Consider the following 27,732-nt stretch of genomic DNA (forward strand, 5'->3'; position numbering starts at 1 on the left):
AAACTAATCAAATTCAATTTAAAATTAATAAATTTACACAAATTTCTTTTTCAATATATCTTATTGAATATTCAATATAACTTATCCACCAAATTCCATATTGAATTATTATGTTGAATTCACACAATTCTCGAATAGTTTAACATACTAATAAAATTCAACCTGGAATGCCGATGAAATTCGACTCCACTCGGTTCTTGTCTGGAAAACGAAAGACACTATTTGTCAAATTGGTGCGGCTGGATTTCCAAAAGCGTCCATACGGTGTGCCCACAAAATCCAAAAGCATTACTTTTCGTGATGTGCGGCCGCAACTTTTCCATGACTTTGTACCAATGAATACCATGATATCTGCCTTCTTTTTCGTATGGTATTTGGACTTACTCTGCATTACTTTCGGCATTTTCTGCCACGACTTTTCTGTACATTCTGTAGGTGCCGTGAATACAATTACTTACGGCACAACATCTTCATGACTTTGTACCAGCGAATACAATGATTTCCGCCTTCTTTTTCATATTTTCTGACTTTGTACCCGTGAATACAATGTATTTAGACTTTCGACCTACTCTGTAGCTTCAACGACTCTATAAGACCTGCATTATTTATATGTATGTTTGCAAACAAGGGAACTTACAGGCAAGCCTTTGAAGTCATTGGATTTGGGATAGAGAGAGAGAAATGAAGAAAGGTGCTGTGTCGATGATGATACTTGTGTGGCTTCTGCTCACAATAACCGCTATTAGTTATTCCATGAAGCCATATCATTCCTCATATGTTTATAGGGATCATGGTTTACACCTGTATGACGGAATGATTGGTGGAAGTACTTCTCTTCAATCCCATGATTTTGTTTTGAACGAAGATGAAGGCAATCTGGAGCAACCTGAATTCACATCATCATCATCCATGGACGCTGACGATAAAAGTGATGTAGAAGCCCTTTTGTCCTTCAAAAATGCCCTCACACCGGATCTGGATAGATCGTTGCTCAACTGGACGGCAAAAAACTCCCATAACGTCTGCTCCTGGAATGGCATTTTCTGCAGAAAGCGCACCAAACGAGTGATTGCCATAATACTTCCTGGGTTGGGATTGCGAGGTCGCATCTCACCATCTCTTGGTAACCTCTCATTGTTACGCACTCTGAATCTTTCTCAGAATAATTTGACAGGAAGAATTCCAACGGAGTTTGGGCAGTTAAAGGCGCTGGGAGTACTGGACCTCAGCTCTAATTTGCTCCGTGGTTATATTCCAAAAGCGCTGTGTAATTGTACAAAGCTGCAATTGATCCGACTTGCAACAAACAGCTTGATAGGGAGTATACCAACAGAATTCGGTCGTCTAGTCCAGTTGGAGCAGCTCCGCTTGGCAAACAATGGTCTTACTGGAAATATTCCAACTTCTCTAAGCAACTGCACTTCTCTCCGGTGGTTGTCCATTGGATACAACAATCTCACTGGTCCAATCCCTTCAGTTTTGGGTTCGATCAGACATTTATCTGTTATATACTTGGAAGGCAACTCACTAAGTGGTTACATCCCTCCAGATGTTGGTAATTGTACTCAACTATGGTATATTGCTTTTTCTCACAACAACTTGAGTGGAAGAATACCGGCTGAACTGGGCTCGCTGCAAAAATTACAGTACCTGTATCTGCAATCAAACAAGTTGGAGAACACCATTCCTCCGTCTCTAGGAAACTGCTCTTCTCTTGAAATTTTATTTTTGGGAGACAATTGGGCTTTATCAGGTAATATCCCACCTCAATTTGGTCATTTAAAAAAGCTAGTTCAACTATCGATTTATGGCCCAGGTAGTATATCAGGTTTTATCCCTTCTGAAATAGGAAACTGCAGCAGTCTTGCATGGCTGGATTTAGGGGACAACAGAATTCAAGGCTCCCTGTTTCCGAGTTTATTTGGGCTTCCCTTCTCTATCCTAAATCTGGCTGGAAATAGCATGGTGGGTAGCATACCTGTAGCTATTGGCAATTTGAGTGGGCTCAATTATCTAAATCTTGGTCAAAATAACTTTACTGGTAGCATACCTGAAGCCATAACAAAATTGAAACAGCTGACCACCTTAAATTTAGCGGAAAACAATCTATCTGGCAAAATACCTGAAGGCATTGCCACTTTGAACAAACTTGAACAGCTTTTTTTAAATAACAATAATTTTACATCTGCAATTCCAAAAGGCATAGGAAAGCTTCATTCTCTTACAAAATTATTTTTGAATTCAAACAATATTTCTGGGAGGATTCCTGAAAGTATTGGTGATTTGGTTTCACTTCAACAATTAGATATATCTCGAAACAAGTTAGATGGTCCAATCCCTGATCATATAGGTCAATGCGTGGAATTAAAAGTGTTAGATTTGTCCAAAAATAGGTTGAATGGACATATTCCTCCATCATTAGGCAATTGTAAATCTATGAGGAATTTATTACTGCAGCAGAACTTCTTGTCAGGGATATTACCACCAACTTTAAGTAACTGCACTGCTTTACAAAGGTTGAAGGTCTCTGAAAACAAACTTAGTGGAAATCTAGAAACAAGATTTCCAGATTCTATGGAAGTTCTCTCTGCTTATGATAATAACTTCTCTGGGACTCTCCCTGCTTCTTTGGCCCAATGTACCCAACTTCAACTGCTAGATTTAAGCAAAAACAAATTAACGGGTCAGCTCCCTAGATACCTTGTAACTTTCCATGAATTAAGAGTTTTAAGTGTTGGTTATAATAAGTTTCATGGCAGTATTCCTTCCAACATCACAAATCTTGTCAGATTACAAGTGTTGGATTTGTCCAATAATAGAATTAGTGGAAGCATACCATCCAATCTAGAGAGACTCCAGGGATTCAAAACCCTTGGGTTTTCTGATCTTAGTAGTAATACATTGTATGAGGATCTTGAAATTGTCATCAAGGGATTCGAGTATACTATAACATATGTGTTGGCTACAAACACGATATTGGACTTGTCTAACAATAATCTTATGGGAGAAATACCTCCAAGTATAGGAAATTTGAGTAGCTTGAGGTTGTTGAATTTATCAAATAACCATCTACAAGGGCAAATACCTGCATCTCTTGGTAACATATCTACCTTGGAACAACTGGACTTGGGCAAAAATAATTTCAGTGGAGAAATTCCTCAAGAGCTCTCTCATCTAGCCATGCTAGCATATTTAGATGTTTCATCTAATGCACTTTGTGGAAAAATCCCACATGGAACACAGTTTTCCACTTTCAATGTTGCTTCATTTCAAAGGAACAAGTGTTTATGTAGTTTTCCTTTACCAACATGCAAGGAAGAAGAAAAACAGACTCTGAAAAGCACAATAGGACGTGTTAGCCAAAGTTGGTCCAGTCAGGTGAAGAAGCATATCTCATTGATTGCATTGAAGTTCGGCATAGGAATTGGATTTGGAGGAGTTATGAGTGTAATGATACTCTGGAATAAAGCTAGGAATTGGATTATATCTTCAGAGACATAACCAGTTATGTAAAAATTCCTTAAATTATATGTGGTGATTCATTCGGAATTGGGTTATATCTTCAGAGACATAACCAGTTATGTACAAATTCCTTAAATTATATGTGGTGATTCATTCTGTATATTGTTACATCTTAATGTGTAAGATGAAGAAAAAGATAGTTGTTTGCCATGCGCTGGTCTGCCAAATAGAAAATGTCTGGATAAAATTTTACTAAATTGTTTACTGACAGCTGATGTCTGGTTCTCCGATGTCAGGTTACTGCTCTGTGGCAAGACTTAGACAATATATAAATTTCAAGAAGTCAAAAAGAAAATTAATGTTATACCCTGAACTTGTTTGTTTGAATTTCTGCCTTCATTTTCTATTCAAGGAAGACGCAATTCTCTGGACTAAATTATACTTTAATTGAGATTAAACATCTTTCCTTATCAAACCTTCGCTTATATACTCACTTCTACACAGATTCTGCACGCAAGCCTACCCAGACTGCCCCAGGCTTCTCCCCTGGAGAATCAGCTAGATACATATCACAGTGCACTAAAACATGAATGAGTTATACATATTATAAGAGCATTGATGAATATGTTATCGTTCACATTTGTTATTGCCCAAGGACTGGAATTCCCATTTTCTAGTTAATTATGATTGGTTAAAATTTTGCACTTCACAAAGAATGTTTATATTAATTGATAATTAATTGTAATATTAATATTTTCCAGGATTAATCATGGGTGAGGAGATTGTAAATTATGATATGAAAAAGTTTTACCATACCTATACGAAATTACAATCAATATGTATAATCAATATGTATATTAATATTTAGGAAATTCTTATGTGAGTCTAGTTATTTCACCATTTTATTGCAAAATTTTCATTCAATGCAAGTGTATAATTAACATTATTAACCATTGAAATTGAATTAATATGCATGTACAATATTTTTATGAATTGTTCATTTATAATTTATTTACATGTATAATTGATATTATATTATCATTTAATTATTTATTATATAAATATATTTTATATATAATATATGGAGAATTAATCATTATAAGATTATATGGAGAATATATGATAAAATATGAAAAATACTTTAAGGAGAGGATAATGGTGTTTGTTCAAAGCATTAGGGTTTCGACAACCGGAAGCGATTATGACATCATGCCATATGTAGCCTATGGTTGTGCGTTTGAGCAAGGAAGTCGACAGAGAATGCCAATCGAGGAAGAAAAGTTATGTATCAACCGAGATCAAGTATGTCAGTGGATTTTGGTGTATGTGGGAGAGATAAAGAAATTGGAGTATCTACTTCAAGTTATGTTATGAGTCTTGGATCAGGAGTTGTCTCCTCGAGGCCATGCAAACAGTAAGTTCCAGTAGATTCCACAATTGACGCAGAAAATGTGGCTACGGTTGAAGCAACGAATGAAATTGGGTGGGTCAGGAAAATTCTGGGAGATTTGCAGGAGAAACAAGTGAATTCAACTCCTCTATTGATTGACAACACTACTGTAATAAAGTTTTCCAAGAACCAAAAGTTCCATGATCGAACAAAGCACATCAATACAAAATATCATCTGATTTGAAATTATATTGAGGCCAAAACAATCCACCTATGACATTGTTCCACAAATGAGCATGTTGCAAACATCTTCACCAAAGTGCTTGGAAGAGAAAATTTTGAAAGATTTAGAATGATGCTTGGACTCACCAACATCCCTTCAGATTAAGGGGGGGAATGTTGACACCTAATCTTTGGGATTAGGAAATCCCATGTAAATATTGTAAATAGAGAAATAAAGGAAGATGAAGATACATTAGGAGATGAAACTCAATAGTCTCTCTCCTTGTATATATCTATGTTCTATCTTAATTGAAATACAACAATTTCATTCAAAGTTACTCCTCCCCTAACAAAGATTTACCAATAGCACACCCATGTTCAATGGAACAAACTATGTATTTTGGAAAATAAGAATGAAAAATCCCAAATATCATCCATCAATCCATGATATAATTCTATCCAACAATCCATGATATAATTCTATTTGATCCATTCATAACTGTGCTACAGATTAAAACCTATCAAATATTGTACATCCAACCAGTATTGTACATCCAACAAGTGGGCAACCTTATGATAGATTCCACGTAACACAGACACATTTCTTTAATTTTAAAAAGGAAATATTCCACAAGGCTATCCATCCTTATCTCCTTAGCTTAATTCTTTGTCCTTCTAGTGGAAAATTTATTGTATTGACTTGAAAGTCTAAATACAATTCCTTAGCTTAATTCTTTGTCCTTCTAGTGGAAAATTTATTGTATTGACTTGAAAGTCTAAATACATTGTATTGACTTGTATGAGTCAGAAAATATGAAAAAGAAGGCAGAAATCATTATATTCGTGAATGGCTGGTACAAAGTCATGGAGAAGTCGTGCTATAAGTAATTGTGTTCACGGCACCTACGAAGCCTATGAAAGTAATGCTTTTGGATTTTGTGGGCACACCGTATTAATGCTTTTGGAAGTCCAACAACACCAATTTGACAAGAACCTAGTGGAGTAGGGTTTAATCGACATTCCAGTTTGAATTTTATTAGTATATTAAACTATACAAGAAAGGTGTCAATTCAATATAATCACTCTATATGGAATTTGGTGGAAAAATTATATTGAATATACGAAAAAGATATATTAGGAAATAAAGTTTGTAAATTTATTGATTATATATTAAATTTGATGGGTTATATTAGGAAATAAAGTTTGTAAATTTATTGATTATATATTAAATTTGATGGGTTATATTGATTGAAAAATGTAGGTTAAGAAATTGACCAATGTTTTAGAACATTTGAATAATGTTGTGGGAACTAATTAATTATATATAAAATTTAGTGGGAATTTATATCAAGTGAGGCATATTTATAGAGATAATTGTGCAAATTTGTGAATTCTATTGACAAATTGGTTGGTAGTGGTATTGACTAGTATATAGAAGTGAACAAATTGGGGAAATTAATTCTCTTTAGTTTGAAAGTGGTTGTGATGTCGAAGCATAAAGCCCCAAGTTTATTTTTGTCCAAACCTAAGGGGTCTTAAAATTTCCACATGGGCATGAAATCCCTTAGTTGTAATTTTGTATAAATTAGGAATTTCTCATGTAATGGCAAGTGTCCTAGTTGTAGAAGTAATTTAGGTTGTTAGGGTGTTTCAGTGAGTTGGCATTCCTAGCCACATGACACATTGTAAAAAATCCAAATAATTAGGCTGAAATATTTTGATTTGCTTCTAGAAGAGGGACAATTACAGATGCAACCCATATGGTAATACATATTTTAATTTATTAAGTTGGTAATTAGAGAAGGCAGGAGATTGGAATAGGATAGAGTAGAGAAGGGAGGAGATTGGAATAGGATAGAGTAAGAGAAGAAGAGAAGAAACTAAAAGTGGCTAAATACTAGAGAGGTTTGAGAGAAGAGATGGTTGACTATTGTAAAATTGGCCATATTGTATAGATCTTTTGTGTTAATAAAAATGTGTGAATTATGCTCCAATTATGTTTAGTCTCTGTGCATTGTAATTGGTAGATCGTTCCTGTGAGTGTTGCGCCTTAGAAATTCATGTTGGGATCAGTGAATGACTGTGGATATAGACAGTCGAACCCACTATGGATATAGATAGTCGAACTCCACTGTTAAGTAGAAGTGTGCGTGAGTTCCCCTGAGTTCCCCTGAGCCCTTATATGCATGTGCATACCAAGTAAGTGTGGCAAGTACAATGATGCAAAGGACCAGAGCCACAAAAAGAGGGAGTTAAGTTGCAAGTGAATGGGCAAGCCAGAGTTTTATCTCTGATAAAGTGCAATGCTTCACTAAGAGCCATCGGGCCAAGAAAGGGCCCTTCCAACCATCAAGAACAAGCAACAAAGTGTGTGACCCTTTATCACCAAGTGGCTTGCTACTTGCATGCATTGAAAATTGATTGAAGGCTGAAGTCAGTCGACAAGCGAGGAGCAACCCTATCAACTAGCGAGCCTAATAGATGGATAGTTTCCCATCCATTGCATAATAGTCATTACTCTACCACTAGCCTAGAATTCTTGGAGAGTTAAAGAGTGGTGATGAGTGGTGAGTGGCTCCGTCAATAAACGACCTCGATAGACAAAATAAATCTCTGACAACTATAATGACCGCCACCTCCACCAACATAATGCTAAGGATTGAGGTGAAGATCTTGAGTAGTGAGTTTTGGGTGCTCTTGCTAGTTAATGAGTCTAAGAAGATGGAAATATTCCCATCAAGTGTTGTCAGTCCTATGCAGCAGAATAGTGTTAGTTTGGAATAGTGTCGTCAGGACCTAATAGGGAGGTTGAGCTTGACGTGATGTTAAGTTGACATATGTCGGATTGCTGAGAGGTTATTAGTTGTGGTAGAGTTAGGATCAGTGGTGAGGTTGAGGCACTATGAAATAGAGGGAGAAAAAGGTTGGAAGGAGTTAGAGCCTGGGATTCCAAAGGAAACCCCAAAGTTGAGAGTTGGGTGTAATGAAAAGGACTAGGACATATGATCAACACCAAGAGTGTGCGATAGTTGGAGGGTGAAGCTCGTGGAGCCAAAGGAAACCTAATGAGAGCTAGTCATGTAGAAAAGATTGAGGCACAAGCAGGATCCCTATAGGAGATGAAGGAAAGTGATATAAAAAACATTGTGGTGTGGGCAATATATTGTGGACGCATATCCTATACACTATTGAGGAGAGGGTGCCAATCGATGTTGTTCATTGGAACATACCCAACCCATAGTCTTGATTTATCCAAAGAGGAATAATCCTGGGCATGACTATCGTGGGCACAACTATGAAGGAAAGAGAAGGAGACAATTAAGCTTATTTATCGACGTTAAGTGGTATCAAATCTAGTTGATGTCAAGTCATACCAAATCTTAGTAATTCTCTTTGGGATTGAGAGTCTGATACAAAACCCAATACAATGAAGGTATCATGGTCGAGCAAAGAAACTAGAATTGAGATCACAACTAAGAGGAAAATAAAAATATTATAGCCAAGAGAAAGGTAGAACACAATGACACTCAAGAGGAAAGGGAAGAAGTCAGAGCTTGAAATCAGAGTATAACAATAGATTTAAGACCGAGTTAGAGTAAAAAAATGATTGAAGAATACTGAAGGAGACCAATGCAAGAGGTTAGAGTTGCGAAAGACATCAACGAAATGTATGAAACGTTGAAGGAGAGCAATACACAAACACAAAAGCATTGAAGGAAGCATATAGGTAACATATTTGTTTTGTTAATAATAAATCTTAGTGTGTTAACAAGAGAAAGCATGAAGCTATGGAGGTTTCAGTAAGAGAAATCACACAGAGGATCTGGTACATGGGAGAAGACAATTTCATCCAAGGAGTAGAGCTAGCTAGAATTTTCCAAGATAGCCAAGAAGATTGATAGCTAAAGAATCTTGTAGCAGTGTGAAGAAAGAAACTAGAAGTTCCTGAGAGTGCATATATGACGAGATCTGAGAGGTATTCATCTTAGTTGTTTTACATTTCATTAATTTTCAAGTAGTAGCAGAGTGGGAAAATATTGTGATAAGCCTTACAATAGAGAAAGGAGAACAACTTCCAGCTGATGTTGGGTATAATTTGTTCAGATAGCTCCAAAGTGTGAATGTGGGTAAATTTTTCTAGATGGTGTGAGTAGAGTGCAAAATCCTAGAGGAGTAGAGGAAGCTCAAAAGGTTCTAGAGGAGAGGATAAGTAATACCAAAATACCAAGTTGAGAAGCTTGGTGAGGTGTCTATAAAGGCTTATTTACAATTCACAATTGAGCATGGAGAAGCTCATAGAGAAGGAGAAATAGATGACCACTGAAAATCATGGAAAGTGTTCGAGTGGAAGTCATAATAAGATAAGTGATAGAAACCAAGACAATACTGGGGGGTGGGGGTGAATTAATATTGTAGGAATTTTAAAACCTTTCTTTACTTGCAATAAAACTTAAGACACTACGATAACTTCAACAATTAATCAATATGAGCATGGAAAGAAATAACATAAGTATCACAATGAGAACACACAAATTCTTCAAATCTTTATTTCAATTTCTTCACAAGGCAAGCTACAAGTTGTTGTTACAAAGTTCTTTGGCTACAACCAACAAGAAGCAACTACACCCTGATTTATGAGCTACAACTAAAAGGAGCTACAACCCCTAGGTTTATCAACCACTATTAAGAGGAGCTTCAACCCCTAAATATTTACTAGAAACTACTCCTTGATTTATCAGCTATAACTGAAAGGAACTAAATGTTAAATTGTAGAAAGAAAAAACTTCATTTGACTTGTGCCTTGGTCAAATGGAGAAATTTGAATTTCCACATCAGTAGGATGACTTGAGTTGCAGTTAGCAGGAGTGACATGGTCAAGTCACTTAGTTAAATCAGTCAATTCAAGTTTCTAGGCTAGAAGTAGAGCTGTGCATGAGTTGATTTCTAATATCTAGCAATATAGTGGAGTTATAGATAGTGAAACTCGGTTATATGGGCTCTGGTCATGAATAGAGTCTGGAGAAGTTCAGCTGAGTAGTTATCATTGTTGTTAACTCATTGAACTCTTAGTTAACTAGTCAATTTACTAAAAATAACCCTAGTCATGCATGCAATTTGAATTTCCTAGTTGAGTGGAGAAAAAAGGCATCATTGCAATTATCAATGTATACTATTGAGTGTATAGGATTTGCATTGGAGCAGGTGAGAAATTTCTCTAGGATTTGCACAAGGAAATATGATATTTCCCTAGTTTTTAGTAGCTAATTTCCTCAGGAATTGCACAAGGAATTAGGAGAAAGTTGGACGCCTATTTTGGCTAAGTGTTGGTCAGAGCAAGAGGAGGTCATTATTGTAGTGTAGGTTGAGCTTTAAAGATTGAAGTTGTGATTGTAATAAATATATATTCTCATCTGATATAATATAGAACAGAGGAGGGTTTTTTCCCAGTTGGGTTCCCCAGTAAAAATACTATGTTCATTGTGATTGAATGATTGCATGTGTTTCTATTGTATGTTTTCCTTTCTATAGATTCAATAGAAGAGATTTTTGTCTATTGTTTTAAGTTTGAATTCATTAGCAACTGAAAATTTCGAGCTATTTCTACATGGTATTAGAGCTATTGAAGACTACATAGAAGCCAGGTTCTATATATTCTCTTAAAAAAAGTCAAATTGCAAAATTCTTGGAGTAGATTCTCTTTAGTGTAGGAACAATGTCTTTCAATGGATTGAGACTTGAATATGCATTGGAGGACACCTTGAATTTTTATGCTTGGAAAGACAGTATGGAGGTTGTGCTAGACGATAATGGAGTATTGGAATACACACAAACTGATATTCCAAAAACTATAGCTTTGGATGCTCAACAGCTGACACATTGGAAGAAAGAAACAACAAAAGGCAGGGGGACTCTTTTGGAGGAGTCATAGATCACGTGGTTTTGAATTTTCATGGCAAGGAGAATCCATTTTCAATGTGGAAAACTCTCACATATCTATTCCAAAGAAGTAGTGATGCTAAAAAATTGGCTTTGAGAGACAAGCACATGAACATTCGAATTGGTAAAAATGAAACTGTTGTTCAATACCTATTCAAATTCAATCAAGTGAGAGATGAACTTAGAGTAGTTGGAGAAAATTTGCCATCGTTTGAACTTTTGAGCTTAGCACTCATGGGCCTTTTGAAATCCTAGCACAAATATCAAGATTTAGTTAATGGAAGAGACAAGCTCCCAAAATGGGAGAGACTTTGGTTTGATTTGGTGCAGGAGGAGATTAGAAGAAAGACTAGAGATGGTGTCATATCCAAAACTGATGAGGAAGAAAAATTTGCTCTAGTAAGAAAAGGAAAGAAAACCAAAGAAGGCCATAAAGAAATAGCTTAGTAAAATTAAATGTTTTTAGTACCATGATTATGGACAATATGCAATCAAGTGTCCACACAAGAAATCCAGTAAGAAACCTGCAAGAGTAGCAAGAGGAGATTCTCTCATATCACAATTCGAATTGGATTTCACCCTCATTGCATGCATGGAAAGTACTATACGAGACAATGTATGGTACTTAGAGTTTGGTGTTTCATTTCATACGATAGGAAGTAAGGAATTCTCAGTAGCCTCGAGGAGAAGGCCCTACAATTACACATAGAACTTGGAGATGATGGAAGCTATAGTACCAAAGGGATTGACACTGTCAGTTTAAGAGGGAGTTTGGCTCACATCTTCACCTAAAGAATGTAATTTATGTGCTTGTTCTGAAGAAAATATAGCTTGTGTGGGTGTACTTGAAGACTGTGGATATGATTTGGTGTTCAGTATGGGGAAAGTTTATCTGAAGTATGTTGCTACTGGACAAGTAAAACAAATTGGTGTTCAGGTTAAAAATATGTACAAGCTATAGGTGGATGCATGCATTGCATTGAGTAGTAAGGTAGAACATGTTTAGGGCCAAGATTTTGGAGAGCTCTGGCATAGGCACATGGGACACCTACACCATGGGACTTTGAAAATAATGCAACAGATCACCACTAGACTTCCAAAATGCACCCTTGATCAACATGATGTTTGCAAGGGATTCACTCTTAGAAAATATGTTAAATCCTCCTTCTAGGGCCGAGATACCATAGCTGGAGCCATCTTGGAGCAAGTTTACTCAGATGTGTGTTAAATTTTCAAATTGTCCTATGTTGTATCAACTACTTTAGCCTAATTGAATACTTCAACTAGCAATATTTCCGATTACAATTAGTATTTCCATTCATCAATAATAATTAAAGATAGAACAATAAATGTAATGAAAAAGGAGGCAATCAACACATCTACAAGAGACACTAGGTTTGTTCAAAGACCAAGGAAAAACCCAACAAGGGGGAAAACCTTTTAAAATTATTCTTCTATTATATTGTCATAAAATTTTCAGAAGATAGTACAATGAGTCCAATACAATATCATTAGAAAAGCAACCTAATAAAATTCAAAAATAAGTTTCCAGCATCAGAATATATCAGAGACAACTTTTCTCATCTACGGTCAACTGCGGTCAACTTCGATCAACAATCAATTTCAGTCAAACTTCCTAGTTGCATGCATGAGGAGCTATGCGATCGATTAGAGGCTTCCAGTCACACCCTTGATGCATGTAAGCCAAATAATGTGGTTGAATTTTCCATGTTGTGTGCCTACGACTGTAATCCAGAAACCCAAAAACAAATGTGAGCCTCAAACCCTATAATTTCGAACTTTTGCGAACTTCTGTTGTCGTCCTTGCCTCATACCTGTGCAAGAAAATCAATGAAGAAGAGAAGAAGAATATGCTTCGTGATGTACAAATGAGCTTGAGGTCACTTTTACTTATAGGCTTCCAAGGGTGTCTAATTTTCTTTACGGTCGACCTTGTCCAAATGTGCATATGTGGGATTCTCTTCATAAGTCCACTTTTCCTTGTCCAATTTGAGTAATATTTAGGTTGATTTTGGTTCTATCGAAAAGAGGAATCCAATGAAATCATCATATCCATAAAATGGGTTCTCCAAAGTGGAATTTGAATATAGTCTCATTTTATAACACTTCCTCTCAACAAGGGAGAATTTCACTTGCATCATGTATATCCTGTTGTCATATCATGTCCCATCTCTGCTCAGCCCTATTTGTAAAACATTCTCGAATCTAAAGAAGAAGAATCATCCCTACCACCCTCTACAATGTTAGAGAGAATATATTAATCTGAAACCACATCAAGTAGTAAATCTCAGCCCGAAATTTCATGGGGGAGCTAAATATCTCCAACTTGATATTGAGCAATAGGTGATATAGGGAAGCACATATCAACCCATCCTATTTCCTACTAATATTCCCAACAATTACTCTCCAGAGTCATGTGGTAGAACAAATGCATCATAATCTGAGCTTGGGCAAGATACCCAACTTACCAAAAGGTAAGGACAACATGCCCCCAAGCCTCCTCAACCTATTGGCCAGATGGGGAGGTACAATCCCAACAAGCTCGACTTGTGGGTATGATGCCAACTGGGGTATACTCTGCAAATATCAAGATAGGGGAGAAACATCTCCAACCCTGTGGGTAAATGATAGGTATGATACCTTATTGTTCAGAGATCCCTCAACCCTAGGAGCCCTCTATCTCAATTCTACACCTCGGAGCTCAAACAGGGGGGCAAGAGTTGACTCAATGTCCTTGATCAATGATGCCCCTTATCAAGAGTGGTCACATCCAGCAGTCCAAGCTTCTCTCTGAAGACCAAGAACTTCCATTTCGGTAAAGCCTTGGTGAGGATATCTACAATCTACTCATTTATTGATGTGTGATGGAGTCTAATGGATACTCTATGTACCATGTCTCGAATGAAGTGATATGTAATACCTATGTTCTTGGACTTGTCATGAAATATGAGATTCTCTGCTAGACAAATCCCACTCTTGTTGTCACAATATATCACTGTAGTATTTAGGACATGCTCAAATATATCTCCAAATATATTCCTCAACCAAACTGCTTCGCAACTATCCATGCTAGCGACAATATACTATGCTTCGACGATACTCAATGCTATAGACTTTCACTTCCTATTCATCCAATATATCATAGAAGATAAAAGGCTAAAACAACATCCAAAAGTACTCTTCCTGTTGATAACGTTTCTTTCCCAGTCATCATTGGTGTATCCATGAAGTCAAACATCTATAGTAGAATATCTTATATCAAGTGTGATCATCCCATGAAATATCTCAAAATGTGTTTGGCGGTGATACAATGTGCACATAGAGGCTTAGTCATGAATAGACTCAATGTGTTCAATGCATAAAATATGTATGGAGGGGTGTTCACTAGGAACAACATGTTGAGTTTCCATGACCTTGGGTATAGGTTAGAGTCTTAAAATCAATGACACTACCAAACCAATAATCTCAACCATAAACTACATTTCACAATAGAAATATAAAATAGTAAATCACATATGCACAAATATACACCCTTTTTAACAAAATTGTACAATATTATACAATCCCAATCTTCATTATATTAAACTAGATCTGAATAATACAATAGTATATGGTATACAAGATACAATGACAAACATCGTTGTAGCTTCTATGTCATATCTTGTCCTGATGGTCCTTCGCTTTCATACTACTCACTAGCTGCCCCTTAGTCCTTCAAAGGACAACACATCAAGACTCTAGCAGGGCTGCCACCTAACAATGTTGCATGTCACTTCTACTACATGTACACGGGCTCATAATCTTCTCTCTAGGTAGGCAAATTCCCGAGCTCCAGTTTTCCTTCTGGTAGCCTCTTTCATCCATCAAATAGCTACTCATAAGGCTGCAAACTTCACCCAATCACACACCAACAACGTCCTTCTTGTATGTTACTCTAGGTCTAATTTGGTTAGTCAACGCACTACCCTCCAATCAAATCAATGGAACCCAATACTACACTATCCATTATGCTCCTAGGATAGACTCTTTGCCACCTCAGAAATTCCTCCACACGACACCAACAGGTTGCTATTCAATCTGATTTAAACTGGTCACCTCTTGACCCAACATTCCTCCACAAAAAACAGGGACACACCTTGGAAGGCACCCTCCTTTTCCACGCTTCCTCCTTAAGCCATTAGTCACCTATTGACAACCCTAATCAAGCCCAAATCTGTGCTATGGCCTGTGGCCTAGCACAACAACCATCCTCCTGTAGAAAATAACCTCCAAACGTTACCCAAACAGTCCCTAAATAACAACATATTTCTCCTCCTATACTCGGCCCAACAGCAAGCCTACTCGGCCTCTAGAACAACAAAATCGATCCTCTTTTCTAGCCCAAAGAAGCTTGGATATAGAAATGAATAAGTGCTTTATCTCATGTTTGATAAAAAAATCAAAATCCAAAGCTTCCATGAATGATTTTCCTATGATGCTTCCTTTAATAGTGGAAAAATTTAACTTATCCTTGGCTATGGTATACAACTTCTTCTGATAATAATCTAACCTGATCAAATTCTCTCCAATTCCTATCAAACCTGGCAGCCCCTTTAGATTTAGCACATTGAATTTATTGTGGAACTTCTTAATGTTGAACTCTAAGTTGTGGCACTTGTTTTCTAGCTGAAGCATAAGGTTCCTTTTTGTAAGGACCCTCCTCACCTCCAGAATTGTCTCTATCCTATCTGCAATTTCAAACTCTTCTAATTCCTCTTTATTCTTTGAATTTAGAATCCTGATTAGAGCAGTAGCTTCACCTGGCTTCTGTCCTAAATCTTCTTTCACCTCTTCAAGGATTCCTTTAGATCTTTGTACTAATTCATCCTTCTAAAAAATGATCTCAATAGAGGGCCATATTTCAATCATGGCCTCATTTATTTCTATCCAAATACTTTCTTTTGCCTGTGCAAGTGTTTGTGTCATTATAGACTCATTCTCCAACTGCTCAATTTTTTTAGTTAATTTATGAGTCTTTTGTAGCTCTATTAGGTATGCACTATCAATTTTCAATTTCTTCTCCTGGAGATTATTTAGTTGAGTTTTCATCTTCTCAATCTCTTGTCCTATGATAGATAGGTCATCCATTGCTTTGATTAGTTATTATGAAGAATCTGTAGATTGTTCCTCATCTATAATGGTTGCTAATGTGGATGCTCTTGTTGCTGATATAGATGCAATAGGAACTGATGTGAGTGGAATGGATGTGAATTGTGTTGAATTCCTCTTTCCTTTAACAATTTATCCATCTCAACCTCCATTTCTTTGATTTTTCCACTTTGCTCAATAATAATTTTGAACATGTCTTCCTTTTCTCGCTCTAACTGTCCAACTTCCTTAGTTTGTGGGTCTTCTGTGGAGGGAAGCTTGAGATGCTTCTTGAGTGCTACAATGTTAGCATTCTTCCTTCTAATGATCTCCTTTGCATCTTTCACATTGCTGGGATCATATCCTAGTTTAATTACTAGATCCTCTAAAGACTTGATTTTTTTGTCTTTAGCTAGAGAAGAGATTTTCTCTAATTTGAGTTGTGATTGAATGTTGTTAACAAAATCAAATTGAATGTTGTTGACAAAAGCTTGCAGCCTATAAGTTGTCATTGTTGAAGTTGTCAAGGTTGAGTACAACATCTCCCCTGTTTTCTTATGCAGGTATATTTGATCAATTGGATGAATTTGATCAGTATTGAAGGAAAATATTGATTTCTTGTAATCTTCTGGATTTTTTGGGAAAGGGACCTCAGTCTGTAGGAAGGTTATCTGCATTTTCCCTTTCTCTCTTCAAAAGAAGAGAGTAGCCTATATTGTGAGGATGTTTTCTATTTCCAAAACTATGTGTAAGTTGTGGCTTTTAGCATTTCATTCTTCTTTTTAATTTCTATATGCTTAGCAAATATGTTTGGTTCATCTTGGTCATGAACCAATTCTCCTGACTGAGAGGTATCTAGTGGCTCTTGGGAGGCAGAAAAGGATGGAGACCCTGTAAAAATATCTTCATTTCTTCTTGTAGTATGGGATCTGTCAATACTATAGTGGATTGTATATTCTCCTCTTGAAAGGTTTCTTCTGTTGGATTGGTCCTTTGTCTCTTCTTGTAAATCAAAAACTCTTTCTCTAGGATTTCTGTGACTGCAGGGGAAAATCTTCCCTTGACCTCCTCTCATGCTTCTCCTATGGTGTTGGATTATTTGTTGTAGTTGTTGAGAGAACATGTTCTTTTGCTTCTTGCAAAGTATTCTCCTTCCATTGATCTTGGTTCATGTATTTTTAATCTCTGGCCTGGGAATGTGAGTGTAGGGAGTAGTCTTTTGTTCTACTCTCAACTTTGAAATTATTCCCAAGGGGTCATATGACCAGGTGAAACTAAGTTTGAAGTTCATTTTCTTGAGGAGGATATCTGCTTCTTTAGCTGTTGCCCTGGTATTGCAGATGAAAGGGCCCACCTGTGTTTTAATTTTAAATTGGGATTTCTTCTTGGCTGCCACAAAATGCAACTCATCCATGTTAATCATTTGTCTAATGTACTCTAATGAGAAAATTCTCATTGGGATAAACTTTGGCAACCTGTAAGGTGGATATTCACACCCATACACCCTGGTTTCTATATAATTTTAGTACAAGTACCAGTCACCTGTTTTGATATGGTCACTGAGATGAAGAAATCTTTTGATTTCAAGTGTTATGCTCTTAACCTGCAAAATGATACCCAAATACAGAATATGCGAAGAAAAGATACCCAGAACACAGAATAATAATGATTTTATTATTCAAAGAGTAATGTTCACTTGCCTCTTCGAGGGGGCAACCTCCAATAGAGCAGAGCTCGACTACAAAATAAGACACGATCCTCCTCGCAGGGAGTCCCTATCCTTTATATATGACTCATACATGCAATACCACGGGCCAATACCGTGGGTTTTATTAATACCATCTATCTAAAACTACGACCCATTTGCAACTAACTGTGGTTCTGTCATTAATTGCAGATTAACCACTTACAATTATTAATATGGGCTTTATTGACTCTTGACTATGACGTGATCCCATTACATAAATAAGGGGGTTAGGGTGGGACCCTAACATTCCCTCCCCCTTAAGACGAGCCTTGTCCTCAAGGCTGAAGCTGCGGAAACTGCTGAAGAATAGTGGTTGGTTCCCATGTTGCATCTTCCGGAGAGGTGTCTTTCCATTTGACGAGGACTTCTTTAATCATGCGGCCGCGCAGTTGCTTGTCTCGTGTGTCTAGGACCTGTTCGGGTTGAGGCCAGATGGACCCTTCTTCGTCCAATTCATGTAGACTGGTCTGAATTCTACAATTGTTCCCAATCACTTTCTTGAGGCATGAGACATGGAAAACTGGATGGATTTTTGCAGTAGGTGGCAAGGCCAACTTGTAGGCCACTTCTCCAATGCTGAAGTACTTGATACGGTCCGTAGAATTTGGGAGAGAGTTTCTGACACCCCTTGTCCTTGAGTGATGTTTGCTTATATGGTTGTAGCCGTAAAAATACCTGATCCCCTTCTTGAAATTGGTGCTCTGAGCGATGCTGGTCTACCTGTTGCTTCATGCGGTTCTGAGCTTGATGAAGATTCGCTCGAAGATGGGCGAGCATGGTTGCGCGGTGTTGTAGGAGTTGATCCACTGCTTGTACTTTTGAGCATCCATTGAGATACAAAGTAGGTGAAGGCAGGAGTTGACCATATACTGCTTCATAGGGAGTCATTTTGGTGGTGGCATGATAGTTGGTGTTATACCACCATTCAGCCAGAGGTAACCATTATACCCAAAGGTGTTGCTTTTCTGAAGTGAAACACCTAAGGTAGGTTTCTAGACATTTGTTGACGGCTTTGGTTTGACCATCTGTTTGTGGATGATGGGAAGTACTAAGTCTGAGTTGAGTGCCTTGTATTCTGAAGAGTTCCTACCAAAAATTACTGGTGAAGATCGGGTCGCGGTCGGACACAATAGAAGTGGGCATGCCATGCAATTTGAAGATCTGATCCATGAAAGATTGAGCAACCAAAGTTGGTGTAAACGGGTGGGGTAGGGCGCAGAAATGAGAATACTTCGACAGTCGGTCCACAACCACCATGATGACTGACTTGTTCCCTGACTTTGGAAGACCTGTAATGAAATCCATAGAAACCTCCGTCCAAATTGATGCCGGAATGGGCAATGGTTGTAATGTGCCTGGTGTGTTGACGGTTTCCCCTTTGTGGCATTGACAGACATCACATTCTGCTACGAAAGTAAGGATGTCCTTTTTCATGCCTGTCCAAAAAAATGATCTTCTGGTGCGAGCATACGTCTTCTGAAAGTCCGAATGTCCTGCAATGGGAGATGAGTGCAATTCTGCCAAAATGCAACTTTTGAGGGTGGATGTTGGTGATATTACGACTCTGTCCTTGTAGCGAAGAATATCATCCTACCACGAGTAGCCCTTGGTGGAATTTGGATCTACTTGCAATTGAGAAATGAGTTGGGAGAGCCCGGGGTGTGAAAACCATTCCCTGTGAGCCTCTTCAATCCATTCTGGAATGGGGAGGGAAATTGCTAGCAGAGTACTTTCCTCCTCAAATTAGCGAGATAATGCATCTACTACACTATTGTATTTCCCTTTCTTGTAAATGATCTCATAATCATATCCCAGCATTTTGGCTAGCCATTTATTTTGTTTTGGGGAGGATAGGCGTTGCTCCAAAAAATATTTAAGACTGTGATGATCTGTGCGGATTTGGAAACGTTGCCCCAATAAGTAAGGTCGCCAGGTCTCGACTGCATGTAAGATGGCCATCATTTCCTTCTCGTAGGTAGATTGGCCCAGATTCCTCCCACTGAGTTGTTGGCTTGTGAAGGCCAACGATCGCCCTTCCTGCATTAAGACTGCCCCAATACCTGTACCCAAAGCATCACATTCAATGACAAAAGATTTGGTGAAGTCAGGTAGTGCTAAGACTGGAGTGGAACACATGGCATTTTTTAGAGCTGTAAAGGCTTGTTGTGCTTCCTCATTCTAGAAGAATGAATTTTTCTTTAGGAGTTGGGTGAGGGGCTTCGCTATGCGACCATAGTTGCGGACAAATTTACGATAATAGCCTGTGAGACCCAAAAATCCTCTCAAGCTCTTCAAGGTCTTAGGTTGAGGCCATTCCTGCATTTCTTGGATCTTTTTTGGGTCCACCTTGACACCTTCACGCCCCATAATGTGGCCCAAATACTCTACTTCTGCCATGCGAAACGAACACTTGGACATCTTGACAAATAATTTATGCTTGCGGAGCAGTTGCAAGAGTAGATCTACATGCTAAAGATGTGCGGCCCAAGTGCAACTATAGATGAGGATGTCATCGAAGAAAACAAGGACAAATTTCCTGAGATATGGTTTGAGAATGTGGTTCATAAGGCTCTGAAAAGTAGAGGGGGCATTACAAAGACCAAATGGCATGACCAGGAATTCATAATGGCCTTCATGAGTTCTGAAAGCAGTCTTGGGGATGTCGACTTCCTTCATGCAAATTTGGTGGTAGCCTGAGCGAAGATCCAGCTTAGTGAAGAATTGAGCCCCATTGAGTTCATCCAGCAAATCATCAACCACCGGGATGGGAAATTTATCTTTGACTGTCAACTTACTGAGGGCCCTGAAGTCGGGACACATCTGCCACTCCCCATCTTTCTTGAGCACCATGACCACTCGGGATGAATAAGGACTAATGTTGGGACGAATGACACCTGCTTCCAAAAGTTCCTTGATGATTTTTTCTATTTCATTCTTTTGGGTGAACAGATATCTGTATGGGCGCACATTTGGGGGTTGGGCCCCTGGAACCAAGGTGATGCTATGATCATGTTCCCCTCGCGAGGGTGGAAGCTCATGAGGCTTGTCAAAGACCGGCAGATGGTTATTTAAAATCTGTTGCATCTCAGGATGAATTGGTAGAGGCTTTGTTTCGACTGCCTGGATGGCATTAAATTGAGCTACAACTCCATGATTGCCCTTTTTTAACAATTTTTCCATCCTATGCGAGCTGATGATAGAGGGGGCTCCCGCCTGGAGTCCACGGAGGGTATGTGTGTAGTTGTTCTGCTTAAAACTCATATATAACTCCTAGAAATCCATTGTGATTGGCCCAAGAGTGCGGAGCCATTCAGCGTCGAGGACAATGTCACAACCCCCCATGTGTATGGCAAACATGTGGGTTTTCAACTGATAATCCCCCATTTGAAGTTTGACATTTTCACAGCGGCCTTCACATTTCATTGTGCCTCCATCCGCAATTTGAACTTGGAAGTTAGAAACTACTCGTACAAAACAATGCACTGCTTCTGCGACTTTTTGATGGATGAAATTATGTGTACTTCCACTATCAATCAAGACTACTACTGGGCGATGTTTAATAAAACCTCTGATTTTGAGAGTTTGAGGGGAAGAAATCCCTGCCAAAGCATGCAACGAAAGAAATGGTTCGTCATAGACATTGTCCTTTTGGTTGTCTTCTTCTAGTGGCTCCTGTTCCTCCAGTGGTGGATCTTCCTCTGTTGAGTTGTAGTCAGTGGCATCAATTTGAAAAAATTTGGGTTCCTTGCATTTATGACCTAGGGAGTATTTTTCATCACAGTAGTAACATAGGCCTTGCTTTCTTCTTTCAGCCATTTCCGCAGGTGACACCTTTTGGACCTTAAGTGTTTGAGTCGTGTTGTGAGCCTGTGGGGGGCGACCTTTAGCAGAGAAATTTGGGTGACTCTATTGGGCTGCTAATGCACATTCCATGTTACGAGCTACCTTGCAAGCCTCTGTCCATGTGGGGGGGTGGTGCAGTAGGACTTGGGCTTTGATAGCTTCTTTAAGACCGCTGATAAAACATTCCGTGTAGAACACATCTGAGAGACCCCAAGTGCGGAAGGCTAAGGCTTCAAAAGCTGTAATATATTCATCCACTATACCAGTCTGTCGGAGCTTAGTAAGACGACCCAAAAAAGATGATTCCTGGTCAAAGCGGTCTTGAAGAGCTTTGGTGAATTTGGTCCAAGTCCTAAAAGGTCCAGTGCAATGCTGATGCCATTCCCACCATTGCCACCTTTCACTGTCCAAGTACATGCTCCCCAACATAAGCTGAGTCGCATCATCGAAGATGTGATTCAGTTTGAAATACTGCTCCATTTGTGCTATCCATGCCGACGGGTGAGAACCGTCAAATTTATGCATATCCAACTTAGGAGGTCGCTGACTGGGTGGTGGGTGGGTGTGCCAGATGTGAGGAGAGTGGCTAGACTCACCCTCATTGTGTTCAGTGCCATTATACTCCTCCTCATGGGCTTGCTCCTTGCCCTTCGGGACTATTTTCTCGACCATGCTACATAGTCCGGTAAGCTGAAGGTGGAGGTTGTGCATTGATTCTTCAAGTTTGTCCATCTTTTCATTGGCCATCGCTTGAGCTCTAGTTTCTACCATACACCAACCGGATTTTTTGAAAATTGGGACCGCCTAAAAAATTTTCACTAAGAAGTGAATGGTACCACTGTGCTCAGCTCGTCATCCTGATTTTGATGGGCTAGATCACCAATAATCACCCCAAAAGATCTCAGACTCTTTTTTTTTTTCTCTGAAAACTCCTAACGGAGTTTTACTCCTTCCTTATCAATACTGCAGTGGCCAAATCCTCAAAATGTCAATGCGGCCAAAAGTCCTGCGAAAATTATACCCCAGTATAGGAACCCTTCAAAACGACTCCGATCTGGTGGATCTGAGAGATCTGAATGGCGGATATGATGGCGAAATAGACTGCTTCTGCGGATCTGATGGATCTAATAGATCGGAATGGCTAATCTGCGAACTCGAGACTGCGGGACTGATGTCTGCTGCTGCTACACCCCTTTGCACAGGTGGATCTAGAAGAGATGCTGTGTGATCCCCCGATAGAAAAGGAAACTATGGTCTTCAGGAGTGTCAAGTGCTATAGATTGCAATATACATAAGGGTATGGCAGTAGTACTCGGCCCAATGTTTCAGGGCTCTAACTAAGGAGGATCGATTGTACCCTTAGCCGTACAACCCGACTACCCTATCGTACGGGTGAGTAATCTCCCCGAGTGCTGTTCTCGGTGTACTGTAGCCGCAAGACGGCCGATGGTTTATCTATGGCGAGGTTTCAAGGGAGCCTAGGGGTCTTCCGATATACCCAGAGGGTACGTGGAATACAATCCGTGCGCGGTTCTGTCTAATGCGCTACTACTCGAAGGGGTACCCATAGGGGTTACAAGGGAGTCCAACAGATGTGACCACCTCTTGTATTTCCTGCATGCATGCCTCCCCAAATCCGCAAGTTTATGCGCTCAATGACAGATCCCGTGGTTTAAATACGCCGGAACACGTCTATAGCCAAAAAATAATTTGCCAAGAAATGGAGATCCCACCGGCCCTGGAAAGTGCTCTGATACCACTTGTTATGCTCTTAACCTGCAAAATGATACCCAAATACAGAATATGCGAAGAAAAGATACCCAGAACACAGAATAGCAATGATTTTATTATTCAGAGAGTAATGTTCACTTGCCTCTTCGAGGGGGCAACCTCCAATAGAGCAGAGCTCGACTACAAAATAAGACACGATCCTCCTCGCAAGGAGTATCTATCCTTTATATATGACTCATACATGTAATACCACGGGCCAATACCGTGGGTTTTATTAATACCATCTATCTAATACTACGACCCATTTGCAACTAACTGTGGTTCCGTCATTAATTGTGGATTAACCACTTACAATTATTAATATGGGCTTTATTGACTCTTGACTATGACGTGATCCCATTACATAAATAAGGGGGTTAGGGTGGAACCCTAACATGAAGTCTTATCCTTGGCTCAACATTACTATTTAATAAGCAAGAGGTTGTGTATAAAAATTGATCAACATACTCAGTGAAGGTAAATTCATTGGATTCTTCCTTACTAAGGAAGTCTAATGAATTATTGATTTATCATTCCCTTTCTTATCCAATTTTTGTAAGGGAAACTGAAACCTGTATGCCTGGTGATATAAAAAAAAAAATAGACTAGAACTGAAGCATTCTTAAAGGTTCCCTTTGAAGAAAAATTCAGGAATTGCTCATGGATCGCATCTGTTAGAAACTCACTGTAGTTGAAGATGATGGAGGGTTTCTCACATGTTGAAAAGACTGACAAAAAACCTATGATGGCCTCATCAACCCACTAATCGGATTGATAGCCCAGTAAACATGAAACAATGGAGATAATTTGTTTGGTCATCTCAGGGAACATGGAGGATGAATAGGGAGGATTTTTCTTAGGCAATTGAGCATCCTCAGGGAGAAATGTTTCAAAAATCTTTGCTCTGTGAGGGAAGGTGAGGTTCTTGTAGAATTCCATGAGGGAATCTACTATAAAAGGTTTCAGAGGTGTAGAGTTTTGAATTTGGAGCATTTGGGAGATGGATTCAGAGGTGATTGTGAAAAGGATGTCATTATTTTGGGCCACAATTGCCCTCTGACTGGGAATATATCGAAATTGGCACCATGAAACGAACTCAGGGAAGTGGTAGGTCTGAGGGAAAATGAATTGGGGTAGGGAGGAATCCCATAGGCCCAATTCATCGTTGAGGTCTATGAATTTCTGCTTTAACCAGTTGTGGAGTTCATAAAGGTCAAACTCACAACTAGTTTCAATGATTTTATACTCTTGGTCTACTAGGGGTTGATGGTCCAAATCAATGACAGGGGGTAGAAGGGGGTTCTCTTCTGTAACTTTAGTTTTTCCTTTAGGTGCCATATTGGAAGGGAAATGAACTAAAGAATTTAAATTACTCAGGAATCAGCAGGGTGAAGATTGGTGGCTGGTCGATTAGTTGTACTGGTAGTTTTCTTGTTGACGAGGTCATGATAGAAGGGTGGATTGCTCACTTGGAATTGTAACAGGCTCTGGTATCTAATGTCTTGGAATAGCAAAATGAAGGGTGAATGAATAGGCTTTGGCTTATTTTATAAGCAAAAATGGCTTGCCGTTGTGATGTGGCCATTAACGGAGTGGGTCCGTTATTGTAGGAATTGTTACATAACGGGTGCTACAGGGGTGCCATTTGGTGGGGGTGAGTTGATATGGAGCGGGAAGGGATGGGACAACGATAGGATAGGAGCGAAGTGGGGAGAACCATGTGGCAGAATCATATAGGAGTGAAGTGGGGACCATAGGCACCACTTGGTGGGAAGGAAGTGGAGAGAGAGCACAAGAGTCAACGGTCACAGTAGGCGGCAATAGGGAAAGTGGATTTCGGGGGGGTGTGTCTGAAATGCGCTAGGGAGCGACATGTTGCAAAGGTGGTGAGCCAAGAAACTGCTTTTCAAACACCCCCCCCACACTCCCCACTTGGTTAACTGTCATAGGGGCTAGGGGGGTCCCAACTCATCACCTGTCGTTGATCTGGGCGGGTGAGATTGTGGTCTTTCACATCTACACATTGTTTATTACAAAATGACAAGAATGTCGTATCAAACAAATCAATTTATTAACTTATTATAATCGCGGTATATACAACGTGATTTAATTATTTAACTTAATTAAAACTAATTTTACCGCATTTACACTATGCAGTCAAATATTTAATCTTAACTTAACTAACTTACTTTATTTAGCTCTACTTTAACCATGATTACACTGTGTGGTTAAATGTTTAAACTTAACTAACTTTATTTATCCAAGTCTAATCACACTTAAATGGTGCAATTAAACCAATTAATCCTACTTATCTTTTTCAACTCTAATGTGGCACTTTAAGTAGCTACACATTATTTTAATTCTTTGAAGGTATTTCTCATGCATACATTTTATTTTTTGAAATGCAGTGGTATTTAAATTTGCTCACTTATTGGGGGTATTTTCATTTTTTCTATATATTTTTTTCTTTCATTTTTCACACACACACACACACACACACACACACACATATATATATCTCTCTTTTTTTTCTTTTTGTGTCCCCTTTCTTTTCTTTTCTTTTCTTTTTTTTTTTCTTTTTCTTGGAAATAATTTGCAGAATGAAACATTATTTACAATATGGAATGTAAAAAAAATCAACAGTTAATCATCAATTGATCCTATAAATTATAGGACCCTAAAAGTTATAATAAACTTTATGGTAATATTCCTTCTGACATCACAAATCTTGTCAAATTACAAGTGTTGGATTTGTCCTACAATAGAATTAATGGAAGCATACCATCCAATCTAGAGAGACTCGAGGGATTCAAAACCCTTGGGTCTTCCGAACTTAGTAGTAATACATTGTATGAGGATCTTGAAATTGTCATCAAGGGATTTGAGTATACTATGACATATGTTTTGCCAAAAAATATGATATTGGACTTGTCTAGAAATAATCTTACTAGAGACATACCTCAAAGAATAGGAAATTTGACTAGCTTAAGATTGTTGAATTTATCAAGTAACCAACTAGAGGGGAAAATACCTGCATCTCTTGGTGATATATCTACTTTGGAACAATTTGACTTAGTCAAAAATGATTTGGGTGGAGGGATTCCTCAAGAGCTCTCTATGCTATCCATGCTAGCATATTTGGATGTTTCATCCAACAAAATTTGTGGAAAAATCCCACTTGGAACACAATTAGACACTTTCAATGTTACTTCATTTCAAGGAAACAAGTGTTTATGTGTTTCACCTCTACAAGCATGCAAAGAAAAAGAAAAAGAAACACAGAAAAACATAGGTGGAGGTGTTAGCCAAGGATCATTGAGCCATTTGGACAAATATATGTCATTGAATGCAGAGGGTTTAGGAGTGGGAATTGGATTTTGGAGGGTTGTCATTGTGATGATACTTTGGAAAAAAATCAGAGATTGGGTGGTGCCTCCAACAACAAAACCATTTTATGAACTGTACAAATTTCTTAAATAATATGTAGCAAGCCAATATAACATCGACTGTGTGTATTGGTCCATTCCACCCAATGTAGCATCAATTTTTGTGATGAAAGATAAAGTAAAAATATAAAAGAAAAATTTTGTTCATATTGTTAAAGCATGTCCTTGTGTTATAAAGTACTTGAAATTGTACTCCTGTTATGACCTACTTTAAGTTGTAAAAAACATCTACTAAGATGAATCCTCCAATACATACTACCATTGTTGGATGTTATTGGTGCGCGCAGCATAGGCAGAATAAATGAAACGAATTTTTGAAGAATACGTGGATTTATTTTTTCAAGGCAACCAAAATTTTAAAATGTCTGGATGAAATTTTACCACATTGTTTTATTCGCCACCAACGTCTAGTTACTCTCCGTGCAGTGGGAAGAATTTGACAAAATATTTGAATTTCTATTTAAGGAACACCTGATTCCCCGGGTTAAGCAATTCATTTGTAATTCCATAACATTGTTTGTTCTTATCAAAGCTTTGCTTCTACATAGTTTCTGCACTCACTTCTACGCAATTATAGGAGCATTAACAAATTTGTTTTCATCTTTTATTAATTTCTGAAATATGAATTGTGGCTACCAAGGAACTGACATACCCACTTTCTGGTTCATATTCCACACTGACGCACCATCCAATGCTTAAATAATCATTGCCACATGTTAAGATTGAAACGAAAGTTTAAAGTATTGTAAAAGTTCTTTTTCTACAAT

The 27,732-nt window shown here is 38.4% G+C and overlaps 2 protein-coding genes across 2 annotated transcripts; both read left to right on the plus strand.

Moving 5' to 3' along the window:
- Positions 1-534: 534 nt before the first annotated feature.
- On the plus strand, positions 535-3,672 carry LOC149194065 (uncharacterized). Its single transcript, XM_089407199.1, has one exon. The coding sequence runs from the start codon at positions 682-684 to the stop codon at positions 3,499-3,501; it is 2,820 nt and encodes a 939-aa protein (XP_089263325.1). The 5' UTR covers positions 535-681; the 3' UTR covers positions 3,502-3,672.
- A 2,249-nt stretch (positions 3,673-5,921) lies between these two features.
- On the plus strand, positions 5,922-26,999 carry LOC149194066 (uncharacterized). Its single transcript, XM_089407534.1, has 2 exons — positions 5,922-6,023; positions 26,193-26,999. The coding sequence occupies exons 1-2, from the start codon at positions 5,922-5,924 to the stop codon at positions 26,997-26,999; spliced, it is 909 nt and encodes a 302-aa protein (XP_089263660.1).
- The last annotated feature ends 733 nt before the right edge of the window (positions 27,000-27,732 follow it).

The sequence above is a fragment of the Pinus tabuliformis genome, chromosome 2_2, assembly GCF_031772625.1.
Source record: "Pinus tabuliformis cultivar Carrire ecotype Pingquan chromosome 2_2, CPIR1, whole genome shotgun sequence".
NCBI classification, from domain to species: domain Eukaryota; kingdom Viridiplantae; phylum Streptophyta; class Pinopsida; order Pinales; family Pinaceae; genus Pinus; species Pinus tabuliformis.